Here is an 11,966-nt window from a genome sequence, read left to right as displayed (position 1 = left end):
AAAATCTCATTGGTATAAGCCTCTTGGAATTGCTTTTCAAAGTAGCAACCTGTTATCAATTGAAAAGATGAACTAAGAGAGTCAAAATCAATCTTGTTCTCTTTCTCCACCTTGATTTTTAAAGCACTATCATATTGCTCAACAAATTGCCTCACTGAGGTTTTTGAGTTACCATACCCATCAAAAAATGCATTCACACTTTCATTTTGTTGGGTTTAGACATCCCTGCCCAAAATATTGATTTAACATATATTGGTATCTAATGACCACGATAAAAAAATAAGGAGTTTAACCATTAATTTTCTTATAGACCAAAATCCTCAATCATTTTATGACAACCATCAATAAATTTGTTTAGCTCCACTAAATCATACATAAATGACTTTTAAGGTTTTCTTTATTTCTTTATATTGAGTCAACCCACTTAATTTCTTAGGAACCTTTTTCATGATATGCCATAGGAAAAAACAATGATGATATTCAGGGAATACCTTCGCCACCGCTGCTTAAATAGACCAACATTGATATGTAATTAATGCTTTCAGAGCTTTCTCATGCATGCATTCCAACCATGACTTAAACAATCACACATATGTCTTTATGTCTTCTTTTGATGATAAACCACACCTACACAATATGGATTGTCCATGGTGGTTCACTCCAACAAAAGAAGAAAAGGGCATTATTGTATCTTTAAGTCAAGTATGTACTATCAAATGATACTGTTAGATCTAGACATTCCAATATGACATATTTGGATGATTCTAAATAGTCATAAATTTGATGATAGCAACAATATAAAATGTTGATGGACTAATGGTTTATGTGAAGTGGAACATGACACACTTGATATATGTAAGCTCAAATGCTAAAATTCCTTATCTTTATGCTTTTACAAGTTATCATCCAAAGTGTACTGAATTTTGTCTTTATTAACCATTTTACTCAACATCCAATGTGGTGTTATTAAACAAGCGTCTAATGGTTTGTGAAAACTAGTACTTATGTACTGAGTATCTTTACGCATCCAAAAGGGTATACCTAACTTACACAAATAATTTATTTTTAGTTAGCTAAACGTCCACATTGTTTTGCATGCACATGAAAGTATCTCAAGATTGATTCACTCAATAGAATATTCTAATATTTGAATTTTCCTCTTAATGTATGTTGTGAAATTATTCTAGTATTTGAATTTCAAGTGTACAAAGGCAAAGACAATGAGAATGTCATCGGTGACAAAATCAATCATACAAGTAGTGGAGTAGAGAGTCACAAAAGCAATGTTCCTTTGTCATATCTCTCTCCTAAACAAGTGGTCACATAACAAAAAAGACAAGTTGTTGATAACAAAATTATTTGAGGAAGACACAAATCCCACATCGGATAACTTTTCTAAGGAAGGTGGAAAATAAAGTGAAAACTAATTTAGTTTTCCACTAAAAATTACTAATTTTCAACTCTAGTCACTAGGCACGAAATTTGAGAAGGGACGAGCAAGGAAGGTGCAGCAATTATTTTTTTTTAACCTGTGTCAACCAACCATTCTAAGCATTTTTTCCAATTCGATCCTATTAATTTTTGTGTCTTCCAATTAATTACGAGATCAATATATTGGGAAGCAATTTGTGCTTTTAGTTGGCTTAATAAGGTCGAATTGGATTTATTACTCTATTGAACGTCCAGAGTTTGATTTTTCAGGTCTGTAGATTTTTTTTAAAGATGTAGCAATTTGTTTGTGATAGTTAAAAGCAGCAAGAAATTATTTAATCCTTTTAAAAGATTTTAACCCAAACAATTTCTAATGTTTTGAATTGCTAGAAACAAATGTTACTAAACATAATATAATTAATGATACGTCATTATTTAACAATCAAAATAGAAAAAAAAAGAGACTAAAATACGAAAAAGGATGAAGGATTTTGACTAATCAACTACTAACTTAGGGACTAAATAAAAAAATGTTAAAAATTTAAACACTAAAAATATAGTTTATCCTATAATAATTAAATTATTATAAAAAACATTTCATATAAAATTATCCGAATTATACAAATAATTAATTGTAAATTTTTTTTCTTCATATTATCATATTTATAAAGAACTTTACCATTATTATTAAATATATTAATATTACTATAATTATAAAAATATTTCACAAAATAATATAATAGAATCACACAATATTTAATACCGTAAAAAAATATATTTAAAACTAATATAATATTACATAATTATATTATAGAATAAATTACAAAATGGGTTGTAAAATCATGTAATGTAATACATAGAATGGGATAAAGCATAGTTATTAGAGGTCGGTTCTCAGTTGAAGCGTTACCCTCGCTGGCGCCGCATCTCTCCGCAGCAAAGCGCCGCACCTCACCGCAGCAACGCGCCGCACCTCACTGCAGCAGCTCCGTCGCCGGCAACGCCAGTGGGCCTCCAGAAACTGCAGCGTTTGGGACGACGGAAACAGGCTCGAGCTTTGAAACTTTCTGTGCTTTGCTCTGTTTGAAAGTTCTCGAACCCCTCTGTTGAACCCTTATCGAAACTCCGAATCCTAATTAGTTATGTATGTTACTGCTCTGTTCCAATTGTATGTTATGTGGTTCTGAATATTTGTTGAACCCTTCTGTTTTATATTTGGATTTGAGATGTGCAGTTCTATTCTCCTTGATATTGTATTATTTGAATTTATTTTATGAATTTATTTTAAGATAATTCAAGTCTCAAATTGTCTAGTGATTCTGAATAATATTGATGCGTGAAAACAAAAAAGAAAGTCAGCATACTGAATAGAAAAAGGAACACTCCCAACTGTTAAGAACATAAGTTAGGAATTAGGTTCCAGTTCTATGCTCTACCTACTGTTTGCATTTCCAGAATATAGAACATCGCTATGTTAGTAAAAGGTTGTGCATTGTAAGTAACATAAAAAATTCATTCGGAGTAAGGTTGTATATTTTTACAAGTTATGAATGATTTAATATATTTTTTAATATAGACCTAGTCATGTGGGTCAATTATTGGTTCATTAGGTCAACCCGTGACCCAGCACCCTGAGTGAGTTGATGACCCATCCGAGTCTGATAACATTGGGTTAAAGGTACACGTTATTAATAAAAAAATCATAATTACCATAATTATAAATAACATTGCTTAACATTTGGAACATTGATAAAATCCATTTATGATTTCATGATTTAATTGATGAATTGAATTAGAATTGTTAATTACTATATTTGACATAAAAAAAATGAAATTGATTGTATTTATAAATTATTATTTTGAATAAAAAATTGGATCAATTGCATTTAATACGAAGAGAATAAATAGGAGGTTGTCATGTGGCATCTGCCTTTTATATGAAAACCTTCTTTTAATATAAATAAAATAGAATAGAAATATAAATAGATAGATAATAGATGTTACTATTTCCCATAAGAAAAAAAAATGAACTGTTTTTACCTATTCATCTATTCCTAATATATCTAGTTATCTACCAAAGCATATACACAAATACAAACACCTACAGGGTTTCTATCACTTTTGTTAGGGTTTGTGAATCTTCTTTCCAAATCTTCTTTCACTAGGACTCGTTTCCAAACTGTACGAATAGCAATGGCGTCAATTCCTCCAGGTTCATGCACTTTAGTGTAGCTCTCGTTCACCAGGGTCTCTACAATGTGAATTTTGATGTGTTTTTATGATTTCCTTACTTTGTAAGTGTGTTGTTGTCTATGTCTGTGTGTTTCCTATATTTTAAAGCTGAATAAATTCTTTTGAGGGCAATGTTTCTAAGTTTTAATATGCTTCTATTTTTTATCATTTGGCACATGCTATCACCAATTAAGATTTATTAAAAGAGAACAGTATTATGTACTTTATCGTCAGAGTCAATATTTGTAATCTAATGCTTTGATGATCTAGTTTGTTAATGGAGTTTTGCATGCATTGTGGCAGGAATATTTTTAAGCAAATTAGCAGCAGTGGTAATCTCAATATCTCTGGCAGATAGGTAATTGTAATTCTAGTTAAAAAAATTCCTCCATTTTTCTGCTTATTAAATTTCCTATGGATGGAGCTTTCAAAAATGGCATTTTCTTAGTCAGTTAAGATTGTTAAAAATTGAGTACTAGTGAGATATCACATCATAGATCTCATGGTTTAAGACATATCTTACTATAAGGAAATTTTCATTTGAGCATGTCTTTGGCCTCAGAAGATATTTTAAACTAAGACTTGTCAGCAATAATTTGCTTGCTAAAAAGGTTTTAGTCCTGTATGATAAAACTAGCGTGTTTCTAGTGGCATATCTTCTTGGCTAATGATTAATCTATCAGAGAATTTTCATAGGACAATGAGTTGTGAGATTGTCTGGAATTTGCATATTTTTTTTGTACAATTTAATTTAAGGGGAATATGTTCATGTAATTTTTCTTGAGAACAGAGATAGAAAATGTGCAATATCATGCACTCTGTAATTAAAAAAGGTGCTTATGTAACTCTAGCTATTTGTTCTGGTTTAAACATGGAGCAATAAAAAACTCATTAAAATTAAAATACCATTCCATATGTTTTTTGTTTTGTTACCATAGCTAAAGTATCATTTCATATGTAGTCATGTACCCACAATTTATTTATTTAAAATTCTTATACCTCTATCTACTATATATAAAATTCTTGTTAGATTAATATATGTTTTTCATGTGTCTTATATGTACCTTTGTGTTATTATTTTATATATTTTAAATCTCTCTTTTCTCTCTTCTTTGCTGCTGTAGTTCTTTTGGTCAGAGGGTTGCAGTCTGCTCCCTCCTATCTCATGTACTTGTTGACCTTTGGTCATATTATATATATGTATGAAAATTTCAGCTGAGTGTGAGACACACAAGCATTTTTTTTTTTTATCAGCAAAGATAATACTTTTTATATAGATAAAAGAGTACCAGAGGTACCCGATGAATGGTTCCGACTTAGACTAAATAGAGTCTAGATTGGAACCATAACCAGGCAGAACATATTAGGAAGATGTATTGATAAGCTATGTTGTCAATCATTACTGATACAAAATTCCTGCTCTAAGATTACAAGTCCATTGATTGAAATGCATTGAGAAATCTTTCTCCAAATGCCTCAGCCATGTCCATAACAGAAAAGCTGCGTCTTCCATAACTTTGTTGCTGTCAAAAGATTCATTTGATTCATTGGAGAATATCGTCTTGTTCCTTTGCTGCCAAATTGTCCATGTCACCGCCAACCACCAACACTTCCATCTATTATCCCTAGTCCCCTCATTCAATATAGATTCATGGTGTAGGAAATGATGTCTTGGATCATACGGTAAGGCTGTAGACTTCTTCACCCAGGATAATGTTTCCCACCAAATAGGTATAACTTTGCTGCAATGGAAGAACATGTGTCCTGCCTCCTCTTCCATGTTTGTGCAAAATAGGCATCTCCTGTCCAAAAGCTGGACTTGTCTCCTATGTAAGTTTGCTTTAGTAGGCAGCCTATTTCTAAGCAGCCTCCAAGCAAACACCCCATATTTAAGTGGCACCTTCAATCTCCACAGCTCCTCAAAAGCCTGATCTTCCCCTCAACTGCTGTCTTCCTCATCCAATTATAAGCTGATTTTCCCAAATATCCTGTCTCAAGTATTCTTATTGCTGATCTAAAAGAGAAAAAAATGTACCCACAATTTATTTATTTATTTTTCCAAAAAAATACTTTTTTGCTTTGGCTTGCTAATGCTAATTGTTAATCACAGTGCACTCTACTAGGTTACTTTGTACCAGCGCAAGCTCCAAAAAAACTGGTTTTGTGTAGTACTAAATTCCTAGCACACAAGTCACAAACATGCAATCCCCTTCTTCCCTTTACCTCAACAAGACCTTCTTCACGACACACCACCACCACCACCACCACCTTGGCTTCCACCACACCCTCTCTTCCACCCACAATTCCCTTCCCCCTCTTGGCTTCTTGCCCAAGCCATCATGTTCCACAAGGCTTATAACAGCTCAAGATTACAGGCCAAACAACCACAAGAGGAATGATTACCCCAAAGAGGGTGTGAGGGTGAGGGGCAACAAGGACAATGTGTGGAGCATTGATAATGAGCTTGCCAAGGCGTCTTCTTCTCAGAAGGAGAAAAGGAGGAAGCAGAGAGGGAGGAGGGTAGTGAGGAGGAAGGGCCCAAAGGGTGGAAGGGTTATTGTCTCTGGGGCTATGCTGGTTGAGGTTGAGACTGTTCTTCAGACTCAGGTACACTTTTCCTAACTTGGGTCAATTTGAATTTGCAATTTTGATGCAAAGTTGTTGGCTTTTGTTTTGTCTAGGAAAGAGAATTGGTGTGGATGTTTGGGATTTGGTAGGTTTATGGATGAAAATGGAACCCTTTTTTTTCCTTTAAATTTGTGTTTAAATTGGTGAATGGTCTATCGATGTATATGAATGCTGAGATTTTGTTAACAATACTATGTTGGTGGAGGTTGATATTGTTCTTCAGACTTAGGCACCCATTTCCTCAATGGGTCTCTTTGAATTTGCAATTTTGATGCAAAATTGTTCACTTTTGGTTTCTCTGAGGAAGAGAATTGGTGTGGGGTTGGGGTTGGGTAGGTTTATGGATGAAAATGGAAACTTTTTCTCCCCTAAAATTGTGCTTGGGTTGGTGAATGGACTATGAATGTATATGAATGCTGAGATTTTGTTAACAATGAAAGGAATAAGTAGGTAGTGTATGATTGTGGATAGAGAAACATGAATAATGCTTGTGCCTTCTGTGTGAACATACTAGTTTAAAATAGTGGATATTGTGCTTTCAGATATTTGTTGGCAGTTTGCTTTTGTGGGGTATATATTATTTTCTCTACTCACCCTTTGTTTTTGTGTGTTTGTTCTTACTTTGATAGAAGATGGCAACATTGTATGAGGGAGTTAGTTGAGGACATAGGAATTGATTAAGTAGGGTTAAAATGAATGTAATGAATAAGTGCTCGAGAGAGTTGAGAATCGAATAATTCTTCTGGTGTAAGTGAATGGAAGCAACCAAGAACAACATCCTTGGGTCATTTTGGTGAATGTTGGCCAAAAGGATATTGTGCAAACAGAAGTAAATATGTTCAAGTGAATTAATGATTTAATGGTAATCATTTTATGCGATGTATTATATAAAGATCAATGGTGTTTCTGTTAATAAGGAATAAGTGCACACAAATTATACCAATTGAACAGAACAGTTTTTAGCTGTTTTCCATTCCGTCTTCCTATTATTACATTCTTTCAGAGTTTTTCTCTGGTTTTATCATACATTGTACTGTTCTGTGTATGATGTCTTACACTAGTATTTTGGGAAGTCCCTACCAAACATGACAATCATGTGGCAGAACTTCTGTTTTGGTGAAGTCTTGTATTTACATACCGTTTCAGTATAATTGATTTGATTGCAGAGTAGTAGTGTTATACTTATAAGTGGTTAGTTTTGCTTATATTTCATAACTTGCCAAAAAAAAATTGCTTGGAGTTGGAACATCTGTCTGTGCATAGCTGAATATAATTGCTTTTGAGCCTATTGACGATTAAAATGTTAAACCATGAAGATGTTGTTCTTGACTTGTGTTTTTTTTCTTACAATAATAGAATGTGTACTACACTATTTTAATTAGGAAAAATAATGGGAAGTCTCTTTGTCTTCATTAGATTAGTGACTGATTACACCATATGTGGATTAAACCATGAAAAGGAAAAGGATACATCATTGCCTGAGTTCATATTTTTAGGATTTAAGGGTCAATGGCTGCTTAATAGTTATTAAATTTCTCTTGATACTCTTAGTTTTTTTTTTCTTTAATATTTCCTTTTCAATTTGGCTCTTGAATGTTTTGCTTCAGTTGCAGATAATATGAGCAGAACAGAGAAAGTAAATTGATTTTATTGTTTTGGGACCTGAGCTTTGTATAACTGAGTGAAATTTCAAATATTTCTTTTTTTTTTGTTGACATATTGGTATGAAATAATCCCTGCCGAAAGCAATTACTAATCTTCGTTGGGGACAGTGAGTGCACACAAAGTGAGGTATTCCCCTCCCAACAAGATTTATTTCATACTCAAGAGCCAACCAGGATTCGAATCCTGGACCACTTAAGAGACACAAGTTGCTATTACTTGTGCCAACCATTGTTGGTTTTTCAAATATTTCTTTAAAACTCTGTTTATTCAATTTATTTATTTATATGAAGATCTGGAAGGAGATTTTTGTACCGTGTATACTGGGGCTTGCTTTTAAGTTTTGCAGCAGTTTGGGAATTTTAAGTTTGTAAGTAAGGAATGCATATGTAATGTGGATGGTTTCTTTCGTTTATAAAACTCTTTCTTAGAAGAAACTGTGTGAGGGAATAAATTCCAACAATTGTTTAATGGATAAAATTTAGTGAGACATTTGGTAGAAATCAACTCCACTATTATTGTTTTCTTTCTTCTCGTTTTTCTATGTATATTAATATTTGCGCTAAACTGTAGAAATGATTCTTAGTTCAAATTGCAACGAACATATACTGACTGAGTGGACAATGTTTCAGGAACCAGTGATAAAACCAATTTGGAATACATTTGCTAGCAGTCTCAGTGGAATTTGGAAGGGTGTAGGTGCTGTGTTTTCTCCCATCACAGCTGAAATGGAACCAATGGAAATAGGTAGCAAGAATGAACACCTATATGACTGCTATACTCTTTCTCGCATAGAGGCAGTACCATCAGTTTCAGGTGAGCGTACATCTCAAATCCAGAGAAAGGTTAACTGGGTGACTTTGAATCCTTATGGCGAAATACCACAGCATATTGAAGGCAGCAATGTAGCTAAAGACAAGCAGCACAAATCCAGCGATAATGTAATTAATCATGTTTTGCCTATATTTGAATCATTTGACTTTAAAAGGAGCGATGTGATGGAAGAAGATGTCATGGGCTGTGAACCAGGCCTTGTTTACTTTGAAGTAAGATTCTTTTCATACTAATATACATTTGTTTATGAAAAGTGAGTTATTATTTATGAGGATATGCTTTAACTTTTTTGAAGTATTTGTCTTGTAGTTTTCCCTGCAGAACAAAACACTATTTTCTTACTATTTTGAATATAAAAAAGATGACCCTTTTCCTGGTTCAATGAAGTTAAACATCTCCAAATTTTGCATAGTACTAAATAAAAAACATTTTTTTTTAAATTTTTTTGTGTTGCCAAAACATATTTATTATGTGCTTAGGTTGTCTCTTAATCTTTTCTTACTTAGTAGTGGCAAGACTTTTACCTCCTTCCTGTGTATATTCTCTTTGCTACCATGCCTTCCTCATTGATTGATTTGGGATGGAGGAAGAGTATCACCAAACTTCTATGCTCTGCATTTCTGTCAGGTGCTGCACTGGACTCGTGCAGTACTGTTAATCGATAGAGTTCTGGATAGTCTCCATTGAGTCACATATGCTTTGAAGTTTTGGCAAAATATTCACTTCTGTGGCTTTCAAACTTTGTCCTAGTTGTAAATAGAAGATGCTTATTTCTACATTCCAAGTTCTCTATTGATCTGACTGCCTAAGTCTACTCTGAGAGGACTGTCCCCCTTATTTCAGTTGCCAATATTGTCTGGGATCGGTGACTGTCCTTTTGTCATGTAAGAAATTGTATATTCCACTGATTAAGACTATAGTATACTACACTATTTCAGAGTTGAAGGATTGTGCCGTTTGGGATACCTCTGTAAGGAGAAGTGTATTTTTATCTCATTTACTGCACTTTGGTTTTTAACCTTGCCGAATGGCGTCATGACCTATGTAGCTGACCTCATCTTGTAGGATAAGGCTTTGTTGTTGGTAATATTGCTTGAATCATGCAGTATTGAGCTAATATCCCTAAATTATAATTAAAGCGATCATGTGATATGCCTAATGTTGTTTATTATCCAAATGACCAGCATTTGATAGTTCATTTATGTTCCTCCCATTATATATCATAAATAATAAATAATTATGTTTTGTAAATTCCAGGACGGGTCATATTCTCGAGGTCCTATAGATATTCCAGTGGGTGAATACAATGATACAAAGTACTATATCTCACCAACTTTCAAGTTCGAACAAGTAAGTTTGGCATGCTTCTTACAAAATATCATATTTATAGATCCTTCCCTGGTGTCAATGACTATTAACACTGATCATGCATTTGTTAATTTTTGAACTCCCTCCATCCCCAAGTTAACTTAAGAGAAGATAATGTTCAACTAATATTCCACCAGCAAGAGTTATAATTTCTTTTTGTTACAAATTCTCTTTTTTCAGTGCTTGGTTAAAGGCTGCCACAAGAGGATCCGAATTGTCCACACCATAGAATTCATCAATGGTGGTTCAGATATACAGATATTGAGAGTCGCCTTGTATGAAGAAGAATGGGTCAGTCCTGCTTCCATCGATGACCAGAGGTACATGTGCTTCTTTGTTATAAATTGTACCAATTTGCAACTATGAAGCAGTTACTTACATTATGTAAAACTCAATACGTTGCAGCAGGGAGATGTGAAGTGAACCCAACAAATTGGACTTAAAAATTAGTTAAAATGATATTTAATGCGATATGACATGGATCTCATTCTCTGGTGTGAGCATGTACTTAGGTCCTTTTGGATAAACATTTCAATAAACACTAGTAAAAAAAATGTAAAATGAATTAAGTTTCTCTCTTAAGTTAAAATCAGCTTCTAGGAAAGTTAAAATGAGAAAGTTTCTATAAAAGTTGAAGTTATAAGTTCATTTTATTTTATGGAAGAAACTTAATTCCTTTTATCTTAATATTTTCTTCTCCAACAAGTGTTTATTGTAAAGTTTATTCAAATAAGATATTATAGTTTGTCATTTTCAATGTCTTGAATTAAGAAAATAACTAATTTCTGCTACATCCAGTGATATGGAGTTCGATGCAAAGCCATTTTCACAAAGAAAACGAACCAAGCCATCAGAGCTAACAGGGTCATGGAAAGTCTTTGAGGTAAGTGCAACTCCTGTGTATGATGAGGAGAGCACGGAAGAAGGCAACGCTGCCCCATATGTGTACCTTTGTATGGAAAATCTAAAGAAGAGGAGCCTCCCCGAGAACACCAACTACTTTGGCGAGGAGGAGCGGCTTGACATGCAGGATGTGACCATGCTATGGCTTCCTGGGGGCGTGACATGCTATGTTGACATTAACAAGGATGGCATTCTTTGTATTGGAGTTGGTTGGTACTCTGATGAAGGGATCAACCTTGTGATGGAGAGAGACTATGGGTTGGATGGAAAGCTCAAAGAGGTGAGATGGAAATCAGAGGTGAAAAGAAGGTGGTCTAATCCTCCTCCTATTGAATAAATTATGAGGAATGGAGGCTTGTAAAGTTTTGTAGTATGAGAAATACAAAGAAAATTCAATGGTATACGTACTTTGAGTATTATATATGATGTTCTAAAGTGATTTTTTTTGCATGTATATTTTTAATCATCACTTGTCATTTTGGTTAATTTTGCTGATAATTTATTTGGTCATAAGCCTGGACGGTAATCATTGCAAAGGTTTAGCCTAGAATTTGCCAATTTGGATATTAAAATGCAAGATGGTTCGGAGTAAATTCAGAATTCTACTCCCTTAAACAAAAACTCGTTTTTTTGGACAAAAATTCCCTTAAACAAAATCTCGTTTTTCAGGAGAAAAACTTAGTCAAATTGAAAGGTTGAGAAAACCATTATGGTTCGTTTTGTTCAGTTTGGTTCCTTGTCTATGAATTGGTAATTATTTTTTAACATTTTCTAATTTAGTAAGGGTTACCTAGTTACATAGGGTTCAGGTCATGAGTAATAATATTTTGGCCATAGAAATATTAAATAATTTTTTTAATTAAATTGTTTACATATTTTTATTCAATTGCTTAAGGATATTTGTCATA

General features: G+C 33.5%; 1 protein-coding gene across 6 annotated transcripts; it reads left to right on the top strand.

Moving 5' to 3' along the window:
- The first annotated feature begins 2,287 nt into the window (after positions 1-2,287).
- Positions 2,288-11,521, top strand: LOC114379823. 6 transcript variants are annotated; one of them, XM_028338588.1, is made up of 7 exons: positions 2,288-2,570; positions 3,967-4,021; positions 5,787-6,270; positions 8,586-8,999; positions 10,045-10,137; positions 10,336-10,475; positions 10,954-11,521. In XM_028338588.1, exons 3-7 carry the CDS (start codon positions 5,863-5,865, stop codon positions 11,393-11,395), a joined length of 1,497 nt encoding a protein of 498 aa, XP_028194389.1. In that variant the 5' UTR covers positions 2,288-2,570; positions 3,967-4,021; positions 5,787-5,862; the 3' UTR covers positions 11,396-11,521. The 6 variants fall into 6 exon arrangements, with proteins under 6 accessions (XP_028194389.1, XP_028194387.1, XP_028194385.1 ...); XM_028338586.1 differs by having other exon boundaries at positions 5,774-6,270; XM_028338584.1 differs by having other exon boundaries at positions 2,288-2,575.
- The last annotated feature ends 445 nt before the right edge of the window (positions 11,522-11,966 follow it).

This window comes from Glycine soja, chromosome 12, assembly GCF_004193775.1.
Source record: "Glycine soja cultivar W05 chromosome 12, ASM419377v2, whole genome shotgun sequence".
Taxonomy (NCBI): Eukaryota; Viridiplantae; Streptophyta; class Magnoliopsida; order Fabales; family Fabaceae; genus Glycine; species Glycine soja.
This window is presented reverse-complemented; position numbering and strand designations above follow the sequence as displayed.

Bases quoted from the DNA above. Each gene is read 5' to 3' on its own strand.
- LOC114379823 (XM_028338588.1), top strand. From the start codon at position 5,863: ATGCAATCCCCTTCTTCCCTTTACCTCAACAAGACCTTCTTCACGACA. The intron at 9,000-10,044 runs GTAAGATTCTTT...TGTAAATTCCAG, and splicing joins CAGGCCTTGTTTACTTTGAA to GACGGGTCATATTCTCGAGG. The intron at 10,476-10,953 runs GTACATGTGCTT...TGCTACATCCAG, and splicing joins GCTTCCATCGATGACCAGAG to TGATATGGAGTTCGATGCAA.